General features: G+C 32.1%; 2 protein-coding genes across 2 annotated transcripts; one reads left to right on the forward strand and one right to left on the reverse strand.

The window, feature by feature from the left end:
- Nucleotides 1-318: 318 nt before the first annotated feature.
- Nucleotides 319-5,583, reverse strand: LOC108325841 (putative E3 ubiquitin-protein ligase XBAT34). The gene is made up of 9 exons (XM_017558925.2): nucleotides 5,283-5,583; nucleotides 5,037-5,151; nucleotides 4,584-4,664; nucleotides 4,405-4,493; nucleotides 4,219-4,310; nucleotides 3,953-4,034; nucleotides 3,295-3,397; nucleotides 2,372-2,457; nucleotides 319-1,292 (listed from the first exon to the last, which is right to left on the reverse strand). Exons 1-9 carry the CDS (start codon nucleotides 5,382-5,384, stop codon nucleotides 669-671), a joined length of 1,374 nt encoding a protein of 457 aa, XP_017414414.1. The 5' UTR covers nucleotides 5,385-5,583; the 3' UTR covers nucleotides 319-668.
- Nucleotides 5,584-13,735: 8,152 nt separating this feature from the next.
- Nucleotides 13,736-14,620, forward strand: LOC108325387 (uncharacterized). Its single transcript, XM_017558455.2, has one exon. It carries the CDS (start codon nucleotides 13,866-13,868, stop codon nucleotides 14,421-14,423), a length of 558 nt encoding a protein of 185 aa, XP_017413944.1. The 5' UTR covers nucleotides 13,736-13,865; the 3' UTR covers nucleotides 14,424-14,620.
- Nucleotides 14,621-20,771: the final 6,151 nt, after the last annotated feature.

A 20,771-nucleotide genomic window follows, 5' to 3' on the forward strand; every position in this document is an offset into this window, starting at 1 on the left:
AAATTCATTTATATTATTTTCGCGGCACTATTCATTAATGTCAAATATAAATAGTTATTATATTAATAAAGATAAGTTTAAAGAAACACCATTTCTTTTCTGAAATGCACCACAGAAAACGATAGTGTACTTTAAAAGCCGTGTCAACAAAGTAAACCTAGCAAAATTTAATAAAGTGAATTTCAAACAACCTTTAGTTAATATAATAACTATTTTTATTTTGATCCTCTTAAGAAAAAAAATCCTTTGGAGAAAAAACACAAATCACGTATTATAATGTTAAATTCCAACAGGAAAGAGAACTACAAAACTTAAACATTGGGACATAAAATGCGTAGATTTGAAACAAATCCCAGGAATCCTGGGACCACTGTATTTCACTCATGGTCTCTTAGATGCAGAATCACAACTGGACAATTGAGACCAGCAAGCAACCACACTAGTTTCACTCCACAGTTGACCTTCCAGAAGTGCTAATTTGAATCCCCAAGTACATGGAATTAAAGGATATAAATTTAACATATTCACAAAGCCCCCATGCTGGACTTGGACTCTTCTAGTATAGACATTTTTTCTGTTTTTTATTTCTATCAGAAAAGTTCAACTTTTAAACAAATATGTAGATAACATGCACAAACATGGCTAACTTCTCCACACCGTTTCAAATCTCAAACATGATATAGCTTTATGATCTGGTCTATCTTACCTCGACACACAGGGCAACCCCATTTTTTTGATTTCACCTCGTTCAAGCAAGACATGCATCCAGCAACATGACCACAGGGAATGCACGCCCCTTCTGCTGGAGCATCTAAACATATCACACATGATGAGCCACTTCCACTTGCAGTTTTTCCTTCTCCATTAGGAAGCTTCTCAACATCTGAAGATGCCATATCAACAGGGCTTAAATCAATTGATGGATACTGAATTGGGCCATCTGTTGGAATATCACCCACGATTGGTGGAGCCGATGGATTGAAATCCAGTTCACTAGCATTGACATGTCTTTGGTGGTGATCACCATTGCCACCAGTTTTAGTTTCTTGCACCAACTCATTTTCATTTGTATTTGAATTTGGTGTGCCAAGAAAACCATGATTGCCTGTATTCACTGCAGTGCTTGAAGAGCTTGCGTCAGAGTTTGGTTGTGTATCAGGAAAGGCTGGCCTCTCCTGGATGGCAGACTGAAGGGATGCATTGATGGCCATAGCTAACTCTGTGTCTTCTGCAGCTGGTGGCGCTGTGGGTGGACCTGTAGGCGCATTGTTTTGCAAGAATGCCGGACTTGCCTGGAAGATCGGAAGAATAATGCATCACTCAATGAGAAAGCAAGTCATGTATCAAAATTCAAAACTTATCAGCAAACTTTCGTGAACCTTTTTGGAGTTACAAATGAACTAAGGTGAGAGAAAAATCAAAATTTCTTGTAAAGATAAAAAAGAACAAATAGAAATTGGTCCAAAAGAAAAACGTCTGTCAATAGATAAAAAGGAAATAAAAAAAGAAAATTGCTGTAATAATATATGCTACGAATGCTACGAAGATTCGAATTTATATGATAAGGGAATGTTTACAGGGAACCATTCTGAATAAACGAAAGCAAAGAATGTTTGCACCATGCACAATGTTTTGGTTCTCTGGAAAATAACAAAATAGATCAATCTTCCAAACTTATTTACATTATAGTATTAATATTTGATAGATGTCAGAAATAAAATAACGTTGTGGTTTTCAATGAGAAAAGTATCCATCTTTTAGTATCACATTATAGAGATCAAATGCTGGGTGTGAATCTTTTAGTATATCCATGGTTGTTAATCATATTAAAGAGGAGAGGAGCCCAAAAAAGACATTATTTAAGCTGTTAAAAGGGATCTCATGGTGACTATATAGAAGATTTAATCATTTAAACAAGTCTAATGAGCTTGTGTGATTTATGCAGGAAACGTCACCTAGTAGGATAAAACTTTATCATGGTTGTCGTCAAACAAAATTCATCCAATTACCCTCTAATTTAAATAATTATTAGCAATGACAAAACAAACTATTTTGAGATAAAATGCAATTTACATTGTCTCTTTAACAATCATAGGGAGAAATTAAGCTATTTGACAGATTAAAAGTTATCCTTAAACCAAAAATTTCAGAAACGCGTAATTGACATTTAAGTTATCTCAATGACTTTCTTCTTCAGGGAAAAAGAATCAAAACTTTTCCTTAGGGATTACCATTTGAGTAATAGACAATCATCACGAACTACATTCCAAAGAAAAACTCAGAATTCAGAGAACAGTGATTTAAAGTTACTATCTAAGCACCGCAAAGCTAGCAATCATAATAGAATCAATGAACATAACGTGTGACATACCTGAGGAATTCCTTTGCAAGCATTAGAAAAAAATGTAATTTGTTGCTTGTCATTCTCACTTGCAGGCCCAAGTCTAACACGTGTTTCTGGACAGAAGCAGATAAAATAGACAATGTCAAAGCCAGTAAGAAGAAACCATTTTTTGTATGAAAAACCATGGTTGTCACACTCTCTAGTTAAGTCTCAGTATTTATTCTCAAAGGAGTTTAAGATCTTTGATCAAAAACAAAATTAAATCTTTTGCAAACTCAGTTTTTTTTTCTCAAACTCATTCAATTCAAGGAATCTTTGTCGAAAATCAGTTAATTCCAGATAAACCAGTTTTTCTCACCAACTCATGCAATTCAAGTAAACTTGCGAGTTATAGGATTTGCATTCTATTAGATATATTACTTTTATTTAATATTTATCTTTTATCTTTAGTTAGCTTATTATTATTTTTTATTTGACTTGAGGGGAATATTAGATATATTATCTATCACAGTCAAAACACATAGCTTGTGTACTTCAGTTGAGCTGCCTCCATTCTCTGGGATGCATTGACTCTATAAAGCTAATTTTATATTTTTTTTATCTCCATTATTTTCCTTTTGCTCTATTTTTATTTTGAGGATAATTTTATGTTTTCTAATTTTTTGAAAAAGTAATGGGCCAACATAATATGACAGTTGGTTCCAGAATTGAGATATGTTCCTCATTTCATTACTTTTGTTTTCTCTATGATGTAGAATATTCAATATTAATTATGCATTTCCATTTAAATATATTTGAGTAGTGTACTACTATATATTTTCTAGATAATTTTTAAAGCATGTAAACTTATCCAAGTTTAGATTCAAGTTTACTATTTTCCATCAGTTAACCCAAATCTTGAGTTTGACAACCCTACAGGAAAGGAAAAATAGCATAGTATGAGGGAATACTAGTAGTTTGATCAACAATTGTAACTGACGGATCAGACTGGTGTAGCTTTGGTTCATGTAAATTGGCCTTCCACAGTGCAATAACTGTACGTGGTTGTGCATCCTGCTTATTTAGGTTCATGTATTAGTGAAGAAATGAAAATTCATATAATGATATGAAAAGAATAAAAGCAGTAAAGAATTTTCAAAATGATAAAAGCTGTAAAGCATAAACTCTAGGCCTTGTTCACTTGAATGGATTTGGGGGAGAGTGATTGAGGGGATTTGAGAGGATTTGAAAGTAAATTTTTTTGTTGTTTATTTAAGTGGATTTGGAGGTAAGTGAGAGTGAATTTAGAAGTAAAGTTTGTGAGAATTAGTATAGGATTTGATTGATGTGACAGATTAAAACAATTTACTTCCAAATCCACTCTCATTTACCTCCAAATTTACTCAAATAAACAACAACAAAATTTAGCTTCAAATCCTCTCAATCACTCTCCTCCAAATCTATTAAAGTGAACAAAGCCTAAGTCTTATGTAAAGGGCAAACATATATTGTTAGTAGATGCATTTCAATGTAAAATGATTCAGTGTCTCAAATATCTTCTTTTTATCGAAAATATATTATCTTCTGTGTGCTGCCAATGCTAGGGAAAAATAGTTAACTATGAAATACCTGCATATTAGAATATATGGCAAGCTCCAACTTGTAAGGTTTGGTAAGAGTTCGGGAGCCCACTGGTAAAACAACCACCCAACTGAAAATAAAATTAATGGATAGTGAGAATACTCACCAAATTTACCAAAGTTCATCCTTTAAACAACTGAAAAAAACTAATTTGCAGGTTGCTTGAATGCATGTCCATCCATTGAGAAATAAAGGTAACAAAACTAGTCATAAAATAGCAAATTAAATCCTTCAACATGTCACATGATACCCACACTTTTCTCGATAACAACTGAGGAGCTACTACTTCCAGAAACCCAGGTCCATGAAGCTCGCGTAACCAACCCGAGAACAAGCACAGATGACTCTGCAAGCCAACAATCATCATTTAAACAACTTAGGTGCCTTAGGTGTCATGATAAAGAAAAGGAAATTGATGTTACATTACAAAGGTTTTGTACCTCAATTGTACGAACAGCACCACCATGTCCTTTGGCTCTGGCAACCTCCAGAGCAGTTAGACAATCATCATTTAGTATTAAAGGATTAGCTGCAAAGTTGATTGGTAAAGTCCATAAAGATAAGTTTCTAGAATTCAAATGAACAAAAGTAATCATGCATTGCTAATTATTAACCATACCGCCATGCACAAGAAGTAACTTAATAATACTTTCAAAGCCCCTTTTAGCTGCATGATGCAACGGAGTCCCACCATGTCGACCTAAAACACAGTTGAAAATTAAATCCAACAGATGACACCGAACATAAACCAATTCAGTGTTCAATTTCAATTACAATTCTTGTTCTGAAAAATTAAGGATGACGGTGCAGCAGACACAAGCAAGACAACCATCTCAACTAAGGAATCTACAGGCCATGTAAACATCTAAACTATTCCTAATTACCAGAAAACTCTGAGGATTATATTACTTTTACTACCAAGTATCAGTTTTATCAAATGACAGTTTACCACAACAACCCTGTTTCTCAGAAATTTTAATTATTTAATCCATAAACAAAAGCAGTAAGCACCATTTCCATCAAGACAATTGATGAAGCCAGAAATAACAACAAACTGAAAAGAGATCAATACCAGGACGATATGCATTGACATTGGCTCCAAGTTCTATCAAAGTTTTCGCAACATTATAAAGATGAGGATTCATACAAGCAACAATCAAGGGGGTCTTCGCATCTTTGTCCCTCCACTGCATCAAAGATCAACACACCAATCTCAATAAAAAATAAATAAAATCATGCAACCGATCCAAACCTAGAACCATCAATAATAATAACAAAATTCACATTTCCCCCTGAAATTTTCCCACGGTTCCAATACCTCAAGGCCTGCTCCGTCTCTGTGAAGGCTTTTGATTCCTTCGGTGTTCCCATAACTGACTTGCTGGTAGAGCAACTCGTCTTTGGATTGCCCTTGCCCCATTGGAATCAAATTAGGATTTTTTTCTTTTTATTATTATTTGTATATGTAGATTTTGCAGAATATATGAAATGGGTATTCTGGTATGAGGAAAAGAAAATTGGGTCTGTATTAAATCAGAACTTTTTCCAGGAAATCTTAGAACTTTCCTGGAAAATGTACAAGCAGTGTAAGGTAACAGATAGTGAGAAAATATGATATGAGAATGGAAGAAGAAGGATAATAATTTATCATTGGGAAATGGGTGGTGGGGCTATAAATGTAAATAGCCAATCAGTAATCAAATCTGAAAGAATTACGGATATGAAAATATTAGGCTATATACTTAATAAAATGTAATAATAATTAATTGTTTGTTGGTTAACTGTAATTGTTATAATCATTTATAATTTTTCTTAATTACAGTTTTAATATGTCGATTGAATGGCTAATAATAATAATTATTATTATTATTATTTATATTTATTATTCCGAAACCAACCGCGTAGAGTGATAGTGTGATTGATATCTTAGGAAAGAAGGAATGGACGCTTTCTGTGAAGTTGCAAACTTTTCAGCGTTTACTTATATATAGGAATGCATATCTTTCCATTCACTAAATTAATAATTCACTAAATTAATTACTAAAATTAATAAATTAATGAAATAGTCCTTGAAATTTAGTATTTAAAGTCAATTTTGTCATTGATTATAATAACAAACTATTGTTGAAGTTATAATTGACAATCAAATTAACTCATACAATAAATACAGTGATAAAATAGTTATTAAAATTATGAATTATTAATTAATCTAGTTCTTGAAGCTGTAATAATAAGATAAATTGGTTTCACCTATAAATACTAAACTGCATTTCAACCTTTCGGATTCACGAGCCAAAAATAATAGATATACGTTTTGGAAAAATAATAAATTAAACATTTGTAATTAAGGTATAATATATGTTTTATTATTACAATTTTAAAAAATAAATTAATTGATAATTTATAACTTTGAGGCCATGTTATTTAATCATTTTAGATATTAATTATAATTTTAAGAACTCTATTTATTAATTATTTACAATTTCAGGGACAATTTATTTGTTCATTCCAAAGCCTCATTGATGTGTTATTGCCATTTTCATGAATAAAATGCTTGCCTAATCTTCATTGTACTGATTAGTATTTTAGAAGGTAATGGACAAATGTATATTATTGGAAAATGGAAATATTTACAAAATTATATTAAAATTTATTTGTAGAACCTCGAATTTCAAAGTATGTCGATAAAGCTAACTAATTTCAAATTTCAAGTTAAAATAATACTCTGTTTAAGAATGCACAATTTCTTAATTTAACCAAAATGGTCGTCCAATACTCTCCTGATGTATATAAAATATCATGTAAATTCTTAAAATCATCCAAACATAGTGTGACCATCCCATTTTAATTTTAATTTATAAACAATTTTAAACATAAATAAATACACAATAAATTTTCAAGGGTAATTTTTCCCACCTGAAACTTACATGCGTTTCAAGTAACTATTAGAGATGGTTGAAAATACTAAAATTCTAGGGAAATGAGACACTATAACCAAATTTTGAAAAGAAAAAAAATTATATTGATGAAAATAATCATTTTTTTTCAACTAATCAAACTAAAAATAAAGCTCAAATGTTAGCAGAAAAAAAATTACTTTTAGAGTAAAAGTAAACTTAATATAAATTAAATTTTATTAGGATAAAAACAGTCCTTAACTCTCAACTTACTAAGCAATGAGATCTGATATTAAAAAAATATAAAATAGAGAGAAAAAAAAGTTCAAAAGAGAATTGATTTTTTAGAAGTCCAAAAGAAAAAAAAGCTTGGGAAATGCTTCCCACACCCCATCAATTACTACCTCCACCGTATCACTTTTTGGAATTCCACTTTTATCATTGATTGATTTATATGAAAGTTGTCTCCTTCCCAGAGACAGTGGCAGAAACTGGTATTGGCATTGGTGTTACCGGATTACAAATTCCGAAAATGTGTTTCGAACTGCCAAAACTTGCGCAACGGGAAAAGAGAAAGAGGATTAGGAATGGATTAAGAAAATTTGTGAGGTTACTTTTGACATTTTAATATTTGACGATGTGCAGGTTGATATTTGAAGAGGTGCATGCCGTAAAGCTTTTGAAGGTAAGTGGGCTTACGCCCACTAGTTTCATATTAAAAATTATAATTAATATAAAGTTTTTATTTATTTTTCTATCCTTATGCAATGCAAAGTTAATATAAAACAAATTTATTTCCAATATATTAAATGTAATTTTTTTAGTAATCATTCTTATAAAATGATAAATTTATACAATTATAAAATAAAAATTATATGTATTTGTTTTCTTTAAATAATATTTTATAAACAAAAATAATAATAATTAAGAGAAATAATATAAAGTTACCAATTGTAATATATTAGAAATAGAAATACACTATGTATGTCTTGTATTTTAAAAAATAATAAACACATACGTTAATTGATTAATATTCCTTTCGCATGTAAAAGTGAATTTAATTATCTTAATTTAAAATGTTTTCATTATCTCAATTATTTTGATTAATATTTTCTATTTTAACACCAGATAATTATAATTAAAGATAAAAAATTGAAAAATAATATTAAGAAAATATTATAATTTTCAAAGTGCTATTAAACTTTGTAAGCACTATAAAATAAGACAAAGCAATAGTGGAGTTATAGACTTGACTTAATGGTAAAGTTAAAAAAACTGTAATATAAAACAAAAAAATACTGGAGTTATAAGGTTGACTCTGTAATCAAGTTTAAAGAAATATAAGAGAAGTTATCAGTTTAATTCCTTTATCAATATCTAATAGTTATAAAATTTGTTTGATGAAGTAAAAAAAAAAATCTCAAAAGTTATGGACTTAATTCACAACTTTATCTTAATATTTAAGTTAATACCTGAATTTCAAAATTTAGTTATGTGATCCTTTCTTATATGTCAAATTGTCAAATCTCATTAAAAACGCATCCAAAATCCCTCTGAGCGGACGCCAGGTGTCAAGCGAAGAAAATCTGGAAATCAGAAAGTGGAAAACAGGTGGTTGCGGGAGAGTGGACGTTCGGTCTTGGTGACGGTAGTGGTAAATGCCAAATTCCAAAATCTCGTGCCACTTCTCTACATGTTCACCTTCTTCTCCAAATCTCTAACCATTTCCTCCTCCTTCTCTCTAGATTTCTTCATCTTCTCTCTAAGAAAACACTCACTTTCTCTTCTCTGATCACCATTCAGGCACCGTTTCTACTCCTCCGGTGTCAAGAGCTTCAGTTTGAGCCGATCGGTTTTGGGTTCTGGACTGGTAAGTTCTTCTCTTCACTTAGTCGTGCGTTTTCTTTTACATGCAAACCAAGTTCTGGTTTCATGTGTTGATCGCTCCTCTAAAATGAGAGGTTCTGATAGTGTTTTGGTTTTACTTGGTTTAGTTGGAAAATTGTCGAGCGTTGAGGGTAGAAGAACTTGTAGTGGTGAAACTGTACTCTGTCTCTGTGAACGTTCGGTCACGTTAGAGGTAAGGGAAGCTTATATAATTTGATTATATGTTAGTTTATACGTTCGTTTTTTTATGGATGCATGTTTGTTGAGTTGCGGAATGAATATGAAGTATGATTGTTGATATGTTTTGACTATATGATGTATGAATATTTATTATGATATGGATGATTGATTTTATGAAAATAAATGTGGAGAAATGAATTGCTATAAAGAATTATAAGTAGGAAATTCCCTATGAAAGTGTACATTCGTCACTGAATGGTCTTTGACCGTTCGGTTTTTCTAGTGGACCTGGTTGGAATTGGATTCTTTCATTTGGGAAGAATTCTAGTTGAGGACGAGCGTCTTCGTTTTGTAATAATTGTACATGAGCGTTCGGCCAAGGGTAGTCGTTCCTTGGTATTCGATTGTAAACTTAAGTATATTTATATGTGATTATATATTTCGTTCGTTATTGGAAACTATTTAAATGGTATCTTATTATATTTATCAAGCCTTTCTTCTATAAGTTTAGTAGTACTCGGTCTTACACCAAGCGCTCGTACTAAGTAAGTGATCGGTCTTACACCAGGCACTCATTCTCATTTCCGTAATCTATCTTTATAATAAGAACGTTCGTCCAAACTCAATAGGGTTCGCCCTTTTTGGTGCTCGGTCTTTGACTGGCATTCTGATTGTTCTTGATGTTTAACTCATTCAAAAGTTAAGTATATATTGACGTTCGGTTTATTCACCGGATCCAGTTAAGTACCCTTATTTGATGTCCGTTAGTGTCTCCCTAAATTGGTTCCAGCCTAGAGTTTTAGTACTCGGCCTAGGCTTGTTGGTGTTCGGTCTAACTCGTGAGTCAGTTCATCCAATTGGCTCACTTAGTATATAAACGTTTGGTTCTAGTCGTTCTCGAGAAATATTATGTTAATCACTCCCTTTCTTAAACTAATGATTCACTCTCTCTCGGTTTTGATCCGCTTGGAACTGGAGACCTTTGGTCTCACTCCAAGCGTTCGGTCTTGTTCAGAGTCGAAGTTAACGTTCGACATTTGGTATTTTCAGAGACGTTTATTCAAATTGATCTCATTGAGGTCTTATTAATGAAAGATGATGAAATATGATATAAACGAAATGAATTGGATTATGAACGAGCGTTCCGTGGAGGAATAGCTCATGAATGAATATTAGAATTGGTAAAGTATGAATGTGGGCATGCTAAGCTGGCGGTTCATCCTGATATTCCATGATTATTCGTTCTCACTTAAAGAAGGGTAAGTCATGTGTGGGAATGGCAGGAGGTCCTAGTCTTTATGGTTAATTTGGACAGATAAGACTAACCTCGGGTGGCAGCTGTTGAGGGTATCCCAGTTACTACATCACCCGGGTGCACGAACGTCGTAGCTACACAGAGTTCATACAGTCCGGACAGTCAGAGTCTAGTCTTAGGCTTTGCATGTATAAGTGAATGAACTAGCTTGTTTATTTTGAATTGTGTGAAATCTATGTTCATACTTGAATTGAATTACATAAGCTTACCATATGTTTCCTGTCTTGTATGTTTTGTACGTTCGTTTGTCTTTCTGTTGCAATGATCATCCATGCGGATGTGAGCAGAAGGAGACGAGCTGCTGCAAGAAGCGCTGGAAGAAGAAAATTTTGTTGAGGTAGAAGTTAAGACCGAACAGTAGAACCGTTCGGTCAGTATATTAGTTTAGTTGTAAGATGATCGTTTGATCATCTTTTCCCTTTTCTTTTGTCTGACCGTCCGGTATAGACCTTTTGTAAATCGTTCGGTCGGAGTTTGCTTATTTTGTACGGTTTTAACTTTCTTGTCTTTCTGTAAGGTCATTCGGCCACAAGCATACGTTCTTTATTTTGTAAGATTGATCTGTAATATTAATCGATATGATTATTCTATTATATAGTTTTTACACTGTATTTTGGGATGTTACACAAATCATATTTATATTATTTGAAATCGATAAACATGGAAAAGTAAAACAAACATTACTATTTTATGACAAAATTAGCATTAAATAAAATTATGGAATGTTTACGTTGAAAACATATGTTTGAAAATAAGGTAACTAATATGAAATATATGACCCACTTTTAATTTATTCTAGATGTTTTCTTAAAGGTAAACTATATATATATATATATATATAATTTAACTATTTATTTATTTATTTTTAAATCAGATCATTTTTCCAACTTTTTAAAGTGTTTTTTTTTTTGTATTTCTCTCTAATTGATGTTTATTTTCATAATTTTTTCAATAAAAAAGTATGAACAATATAATTTTAAGGTAATGGTCAATTGAACTCATGAGAATTTCAATTAAAATAATTGGTTTTCTTCACTCAAATCTCAAGTTTTATTTTTTGTTGTTGATTATGTGGATGATTTTTGTTATCGCAAGTTAGATAAAAACTGAAAAAAAAAACTCTCCCAAACTAGGTTGGTAACAATATATTTGGTTTGTAAATGTTTAGAGTAATTATTTGAAAAGCACATAAATTAAGATAAGGAAAGTTCTCTTTGAAATATTATTTTGTTTTGGATTTTTGTATAGGAAGTAAATATATTAGTGAAATAATATTCTGTTTGAGATTTGATTAAATTGTGGAATTTCATGCATAGATTTGGAATTTAAATGTTAGGTTTTTAAGGAGAACTTTGAACATTTTATAATTATATTTAATCTTAACTAGCATAACAGCATGTGGAAGTAGAGTAAAATTTTAAGTGAAGTATAATTTTGATATAGGATAATTAGAGTTAATACTTTGAATCAATGCATTTTGGGATTGAAAAGATAAGTTGCTTTTGAAATTTGTTTCTAAAACTTAAACTGAATGAAAAATAACCAAATTGATTTATGCTAGTTACTGCTGTTTGTGTAATATTTGTAAATATTTGTGTTCAATATGTTTTTGCTTATAGAGTCATGTTCATCTATAATTAATGAATGATCAAGAAAATTGAATTGGTTATAGTTGTAATATGATGACTTAATATAATGCAATTGTATCAATTAAATATTGTGAATTAAGTTATTTAAAATTATATATTCTTAAATAGAAAAGAGTTACATCTAATAACCAAATAATAAACTAATAAATTATAAATATTATCAAATTGATTCTGTGATTTGTAACAACCCACAAACTCTACTCTTTTGTAAGTCTTACTATTTGTACCATACACCGTAGTAGATGATTTTTCTTGAGTAGTGTAGATTAATTTGTTGCTCAAGAGAGAATCATGATAGATTTCTCAATGCTCTAAAAGAGAATATAATATAGAAAAAAATTAAAATAATTTTATGTGATAATGAACAAAATTTCACACTTATAAAAACAGAATTGAATTCTCTAAACTGCTGGAATTTGGTGCACTTAAAAAACCCAAGCCTAAATTTATGCAATTAAATATTTAAAAATTAATTTCCACTTAATTATTATTAAAAAATAAGTAATAGTTAATTAATTTTCTCTTTCGGAATCTATTGGTTTGAAGGGTTAACGTAGACAAGAAAGTCACTCGTCCAGACAAAACGAACAATTTTTTTTTCTTATTCATTAGGAAAGAATATCCATCTTAAACACAAATCAAACTTATTTCAAGGGTTAATTTTCAACATCTTCACCATCACTCTACAAGTTGTAACCAAAGGTGTAAGGACAACTTTTTTCTTTTTGTTAATTTAATTAATTTAGTTGTTTATTAAAAGTATAAATGTGATGTCCTAACTCATTTTATTATCCGATTTGATTAATTAAAACATAGTAAAAATCTTATAAGTTTAAGACATAAATCTTAATCGACATAATTCTATAAATTAAGTCCGTGTATAAAATATGTAAATCGATTTTGTAAAATTAAATCAAGTTATTTTTTTAATAACAAAAATTGTTAATTTGTTAAATTTATTATTTACATTATTCATTAATATTTAGTTTGGATGTATATTTGTGGGTGAGATGTCTTAAAATTCCCACAATGACTGTGAGTCTTGAATAGTTCATACACAGGCAATGACATTTACGTTGATGCGTAGAAATTGTGGTTATCGTTTTCGAAACAAGTGGAAACCAGTGGCTGCAACAATCGTATCTAATCCACTGTCAAACACAGCCTAACTATACTGTTTCCAAAGCACAGAAAGAGAAAATTGGATTTTTTGTATCTGAAAAAAGAAAGACTTAAAGTTGATGCCGGCACTCCCCGTAATATGGTGGGGTTCACGGAAGCGAGCTTTCCTCATAAACTTAGCACGCAAGGTTGCTTCAACGCTCTCAATTATGCCGAAAGCGATATATTTAGACACCAAATTGCATTATTTTCTATTATATTTCATTACATTTCAACTTCTACCTATCTTTATTGACCAATTTCTATCAGTATATCATTTTGTTTGGAATTTCTCAAATTGGAACTTATTTAATTTCATTTCATTTGGAATTTACTTGTTTAATATATTCAATTAAATAAACCAAAAGAATGATTTTACTATTTGTTTTCTCAACCTTAGGTAGAATAGTAAAAATATGAGAATAAAATTATCGATTAATTAACACTAAATCAAGTCTGATAAAAATTAACTGAATTTCCAAACACAAACTTTATAAATTAGGATGATTTCTAAAACAATTAATTTCACATTTTAAATCAAATATATATGCATTAAATCAATTTCTTTTTTATTAGTTATTCAAAAGAGACTCGTGTTCTAAATTGGATGAAATAGAAATCAAACATAATGTACTAGAGTCATTCTATTGACTGATGATGTGTTCAATTATCACAAATGGAAACTTGAGAATCAAGATATAAGAGCAATTCCTAAGTTCTAATTCTCCCACCTGTTATAGTGGAACTTGTTCCTATCCACCCCTTCTCTTTTTTTCTTTCATCTCTTTCCACCAAAAGAAGTCTTCCTTGGAATGTCTCGTCTGAGGCTAGGAAAGAAGCTTCAACCTGCCAAGAAGGCTTGGAAGAGCTTTTCCAACAAAATGCAATCAAAACTCCACAAACTCAGCATTCCAAGAGCCATCAAAGCCACCTTCAAACGCCTACTTGCCACCTTGCATTCCCTTCATCACCTCGTACCCTCTAGAGGTCGTCGTTCTCTCACAGGAAGAAGATCATCGTATGCTGCTTCTGATTATCGTGTTCATGGCAAGAACATATCTGCAATACGCATAGATGACCTCTTTCCTGAGCCTGCTTCTTCCATGGTCGCGCATGCCAACAGGACTCATTCATCACAAGGGGAAACAAGCAGAGGCAGAGTGGTGATTGAGAAGAAGAAGGATCTGGAAGGAGGGAACAGTGGCGTGAATACTTTAGAGGATGCATGGAAGGCTGTGGTTGCTAAGTCACCTCAGCTGCAGGTGGATCAGAAGGCAGAGGAGTTCATCTCCAAGTTTCGTGAAGATATGAGGCTTCAGAAAGAAAGGTCTTTACTGGAATTCCAGGAAATGCTAGCACGAGGTGCCTGAAATTTATGTCCACTATTGCCTTGTTTGTTGCATAGTACAAAATTCATAGATTTGTTGAGCATGATTGTTTGGAATTGCTTTTCTTTTTCTTCATTTGGGTTCTTCTTAAGGTAGTCGGTGGAAATGGGTTTTGCCAAAACAACTGACTGTATATTTCTGTTCTTTAGGCTTGCATAAGAGATTATTTTTCCCCTTTACATTGTTTTTGTTCTTCATTCTCATGTACATATGATTAAGTGTGCATCAACATGTATAGGATAAGCAGTTTGTATACAATGCTTTAAATTAGAAAGCTCGCTTTATCTCATCATCCATTTGATCGAGTTTTTCCTCAAAATGTAATTGACCTTCTGTTACGACTCAAAGATAAGGCTTCCCCTTGTTATATAAAACGTAAGAGAGTACGGGGACTACAGATTTAAGACTAAGAGACTCTTTGCAAACCATCAGAATCAACTCCTCATGTAAACATTGATTTGATGTAAAATCTATAATAGAGATTTCAGGCATACATCCCAATTATGTTCAATGACTCAATATATTCAACCAAAACTAGTTTTATTCAACTTAAAAATAATTGTCTTGAAGAACCCACAATCCAAAAGGAGTATTACCATTATACATTTATAGGGTGTTGCGTGCTCGTGCTTCCAACCCAATGGCAAAAATATTTGGAGTGTACCACATCCCAAGTGCAAGAGAATAGAAAGCTAAAAGTAAACTGAATACTAAACACCAACCTTTTACTTATATTGTCAGGAACAACAACTATACATAAAGCATTAATATTACTTTCCATTTAAAACTTTAACACAATCAATTTATAAGTCTTTTTCTTTATATGTCATTCAACATTTTCATCTCTATTCAATAAAGGATTTAGATTCATAGTAGGATTCACGTCATATTGTAAAAGCCAGAATGATGACATTCAACAGTTCAGCAATTTTGTTATACACCGATTTTCCAAGCTCATAGCATCTACCCCAAAGGAGAAGACACCTAATGCAGAAATTCATTCAGCGGATAATCATGATGAATCTTTTTCATGCAATAAGCCTCCATCTCCTCTGGAGCAACCTGGGAAAAGCATTAGGGTATCAAACACAGAAAATAAACTTCTCGTCCCCCAAAGCTACGGTGCATAATGGGTTTAAGAAACAAAAGCAAAATATAAACACTACCCCATCATTCCATCTAGCATTATACTTGCGTTTCCATTCATCCTTCTCTCTGTTTCTTTCATCTGCTGCCCAAACAAAATGGTAGCTCAACAAAACTAAGAAAATGAAAATCATTATTAACCACATATTTTCAGAAAGTCAAGCTCCAAATCTTGGGCAATGTCAACGAATTACATGATTCGGTTTGCTAAATGCAGATACTACTGTTCCAACAGAGGAGAAAAGGCTTGCTATAAAGAATACCTCGACAAAGAAATGAATTTTACTTTCACAACTCTTTCTACACACTCAAACGTGGAAGACCAGTGCACTATACTGGAACTTGGGGCTAGTGTACCATACGGATACTCGGCACCTCTCCATGCATGACTTTGTATGCGTCATTGCTGCATAGCCTAAGGATAAGCATAAGCCAAAAGTGGATGGAAAACAACGTCAAATAATCACAACTAGTAGTGGTAATAAGTCAAAAAGTAAATCCTGAGAACTCAGGTTTTACAAAAAAGAATTGATAGAAGGTGCTAGTAACACTAAATACATTAAAATCATCACATTTATTTTCATTGGACACCTAAATGAAAGTCTATGGCTACACCTATGTAAGCTTCAATTAAATCCTCGAAACCTCAACCAAAACGAAATCATCTTATATAAATTCATAATTGAATAACATATCCACAACAACAAGCCAGACCAAGCATCTTGATCAAATTGGATTTTTATCACAAAAACTAGGTATCAAAGTATCAAAGCACAAATTGGAACATTATCCCCAATACATGAGTTTTACAAACAGTAATAACCATTACATCTCATTGCAGCTAGACAAAAAAAAACTGTATTTCGTTTTCATGCAGCAAGAAACCATTCCCAGATAACTGCAGAGACATACCAGAATAAAAGAAATTAGACAAAAAAAAAATCTACTTACTTTTGACATGCTCCCTTCCTGCACTTGCCACTATCTCAATTACATTGCCAGTTATTATTACTTCCCCTCCTACAATCATAACCACATTTATCTCCAAAATTATAGGTAGATTGATTAAAAAAGGAAAAACTTTTATCTTTCAACCGTTCAACTATTGGTTGGTTGGTTTGGTCAGAGTTGTATTAAAGTGTTACTCTGTTGTTGCTGTGATGACTGCCTACTGGAGACACTTCTATCGTATCAACATTTTGTATGATTTAAGTCTGATTTTCATTTCCTCTGACGTTTAAGACTCTAAACAAATAGGAAAAAGCCACTCAAAAACACATTCACCAGCATAACAATTACGGGGTCAAAAGAGGAATAGAAAAATAAAGGTAATAGAAAGTTGGGACGCTTACAGATTTCTCAGCTTTAAATACCATGGAGCAAAGACATACAAATTGGTATATGAGGATTAATCCCTTCTCATTTTCTTCTACCTCAGCTGGTGAAAGCCCAGCTTTACGTGCTTTCTCCAATTCAAGCTGTTTCCAGTGGTCCTCCCTGTTAGCATTTCTATTTGTCATTCCAATGCAATGTAATAAAATCACAGTGAAGAACGTGAAATAGTGTTTTCCCAACCAGTCAGTTTAGGAACATCAACTTTAAAATTACTATCTACCTTACTAGATAAAATTGCATATCTTAAAGAATCTAGAAGTAAGTCTAACACGTTTGCAAGGTACAAAATTGGAATTATAACATCGACCCCTTTCCTTCTTTTCTCCTGTTTATGAAACCTCGAGAAAATAAAAGTTTATTAGAGGGAAATTTGTGACCGTTTCAGGTTGTTGTTCTTTTTTTAAATTTCCCACCCAATCTACAATCAGAATCCGAAAGTATTTAATTATAAAGACAATTAATTAATTGACTAAGTAATTGGGAAGTAGGCCTTCGGCTTTTAAGTATTCCTATGGGCTTTCTTCCTGCACCTATAAATTGTACTGTCAAGACAAATTTAACTTTCAAAAAATATATATATATAATATAAACGCTCCTTTAACAACGTTTTTTTCTAACGATTTGACAACGCCACGTGACGATTGTCCATTGACTGATGTTTAAAAAAAATAAATTAATATGCAATTGATCAGGTAAGGGTATTATGGGAAGAAAAAAATACAAAATTTCATTTCGCGCTTTCGCTTCTTTTTTCATTTGCATTTCACAATTTCGCTTTCGCCTCACCTCTCGCGTTCCCTCATATCTCTCAGTTCTCTTATCTTTCTGGTGTTCAAAGACTAACCTTCTCGCTAAACCCTAAAGACTCACCTTCTCGCTGTCTTGGACGTCCATCTTCTGCAGCATTGAAGCCCTGTTCGACGTCGCTGTCAACCATTTGTATTGTGCCTTATCGTTGTCGTGGTATTTTTTGGTAACTAGAACTGCGCGAACCCTAACCATCTTCTCCAGCATTGACGTTTTCTTCTTTCGCGAACCCTAACCATCTTCTCGACCCTTGTTGTTCTGTTGATGTTATAACTGCAGGTCCAATGGCAACCCTCTTCTTCGTCTCTCTTCACCATTTTCACTTTGTCTGGAGCATTGCTTTCACTCTCACAGGTCTTCCTCTCTATCGAAAGAAATCTTTCACTCGAGTTGGAACTTGTACATGTTTTTTATATACAAAAATCATGATTATAAATGTTGGGTAATATGTACTGATAATATATTATATGAATAAAATTTCAATTTTGATCTAGTACCATACGTTCTCTACTAGTGTTGTTCGACCATATATATTGAAACTTTTATTTGGTTATGGGTGTTTGGTACAAAAATCGATTCTGTAAGCGACCTTGATAGGCCTGAGTGTTGGTGCCTAAAAAAAACATCCAATTCAATCGAGTGTTTGTGCCTAAAAAAAGAATCACATCACACAGGTGCTTAAAAAAAGATCAAATTCAATTACGTAAAATGTCTTTGGCTACTTATGTGCCCACAGTTGGCTCCTACAACACAAGTTTTTGTGTAAAACCAGATTTTTGTTCGTGTAATCGTTTATAGGATCCTTGATCAATTACAATGGCCAAAAAGGCCTACACTTGATTACCAAGGCATAATTTGAAAGGTCTTTGAGTCTACATTCCAACAAAATAAGAATCAACTCATTTGGAGTTCGGTGGAGAAAGTTATGAGCAAAACAACCAGCAAAGGTCAGAGTTGGCAGGAATATATAAAGCGCTAACTTTAAGGAATAAATTGTACCTACTCAGATGTCCAAAAATTACAAATTAGTAGTCATTGGAAAGATTTTTTAGTGTAGTTTCTAATAAAAAAAATCACATCATTTGGAGGTCGGTGGGAAAAGTTATCATTAAAATAGCCAACAAAGATCAAAGTTGACAGCATGTTAACTTGGTCATGACACCAACATTGGGTCTTTCCTCCACCAAAGATTGTCCAAAACTCAGTTTCCAGGCTCTACTCTTTCTAATAAAAAAAGAATCACATCATTTGGAGGTCGGTGGGAAAAGTTATTATTAAAATAGTCAACAAAGGTCAAAATTGAGAGCATGTTAACTTGGTCATGACACCAACATTGGGTCTGTCCTCCACCAAGGACTGCCCAAAACCCAGTTTTTAGGCTCTACTCACACTTAAACATTAAAAAGAACTCTCATACATTCAAGAAATATGAAAAAATTACGTAAAATGTCTTTGGCTACTTATGTGCCCACAGTTGACTCTTGCAGTTCACCTGCCTTGGTTCAAAAACATATATGGGCTTTGACCTTTGCTGACTATTTTAATCATAACTTTTCCCACAAACCTCTAAATGATATGATTCTTTTTTTATTAGAAAATAGACTCAAAAAGATTTCAGATGACTACAAATTTATAATTTTTGGACATCTGAGTAGGTACAGTTAATTCCCTAAAGTTAAAGTTTTATATATTCTTACCACCTCTAACCTTTGTTGGTTGTTTTGCTTTTAACTTTCTCCACCGAACTCCAAATGAGTTGATTCTTTTTTCATTACAAAATAGACTCAAAAATATTTCCAATGACTACTAATATGTAATTTTCCCATCTAAACTAAGAAGCATGAAACAATAACTTGAAAGTAAACTCATTTAAGAAGCTTAGAAAAACGTTGTTTTGGGGAAATTAACTGCATCTAATACAGTGGTCTAAAATTTATGGGTTGATAGTCATTTGAAAGCTCTTTGAGTCTAGATTCGAACAAAACAAGATTCAACTCATTTGAAGTTTTGTGAAGAAAGTTATGAGCAAAACAATCAGGAGAGGTGAGAGGTGGCAGGAATGTGTAAAATGTTAATTTTAAGGAATTAACTGCACCTACTCAGATGTCCAAAAATCACAAATTAGTAGTCATTGGAAAGAGTTTTGAGTCTATTTTCTAATAAAAAAAGAATCATGTAAGACCCATGAAAAATATTTATAGTAAATTTTAGTATTTTATTAGTAATAATAATTTTAATGGATAGAAAAATATAAATTTTGGATATAAAATTATAGTAATTTTATAAGGAGAGGTTAAAATTTTTGATAACTTATTTAGTATTTTTTTTTTTTTTAAGAAAATCGAATAGTAAAAAGTGAATAGTGAATAGTAAATAGTAAAAAGTAAATAGTAAATAGTAAAAAGTAAATAGTAAAAATAAATTTTCAGCATTTGGATTCCTTAGCATGGAAGAAAGTAGTAGGTAGAAATTAGGATCAGATTTGGTGAGAAAGTGATTGAAATATTATTTTTAAATAATATTAAAATAATAAATAGTATTAAAATATTAAGGAATAGTAAATTTTTTTTACTATAAATAGCCATGGGAGGGAAGGGTATTTGGCACCAAGAGAAGAGGAATCAAGTGAGAGCTTGAGAAATAGAGAAGAAAGAGTTAGGGAGAAATTTTTAGTTGCAAGAAGAGTAGAGGTTCTGAAGGGTTTCGGGGAAAACAAATTCGGAGCAGGAGATTAAGTCTGGAATAGAGGTAAGGGGAGCTAATCCTTCTTGTATATGATTTTTATCCATGTTATGATAATGAATATGAGTTGTGAGTATGTTAAAATTTTGGTAATGGTAGTTATCTATTCACTTATATAAATTTAGTTTTTATGATTATAATTTTCTTATTTTCGAGTTAGTATGGTAAAACTTTTCTTTTAATTATTTTGACCGTTGGATTTAGCTACAATTTTAATATATGAATCCTAAGACCTATTTC

Source organism: Vigna angularis, chromosome 3 (assembly GCF_016808095.1).
Source record: "Vigna angularis cultivar LongXiaoDou No.4 chromosome 3, ASM1680809v1, whole genome shotgun sequence".
Lineage (NCBI taxonomy): Eukaryota > Viridiplantae > Streptophyta > Magnoliopsida > Fabales > Fabaceae > Vigna > Vigna angularis.

Excerpts from the sequence above, each read along its gene's own strand:
- LOC108325841 (XM_017558925.2), bottom strand. The coding sequence starts at position 5,384 with ATGGGGCAAGGGCAATCCAAAGACGAGTTGCTCTACCAGCAAGTCAGT. Across the intron at positions 3,398-3,952 it reads CCATATATTCTAATATGCAG|GATGCACAACCACGTACAGT; the intron begins GTATTTCATAGT and ends CTAAATAAGCAG. Across the intron at positions 1,293-2,371 it reads CTTGCAAAGGAATTCCTCAG|GCAAGTCCGGCATTCTTGCA; the intron begins GTATGTCACACG and ends CCGATCTTCCAG.
- LOC108325387 (XM_017558455.2), top strand. The coding sequence starts at position 13,866 with ATGTCTCGTCTGAGGCTAGGAAAGAAGCTTCAACCTGCCAAGAAGGCT.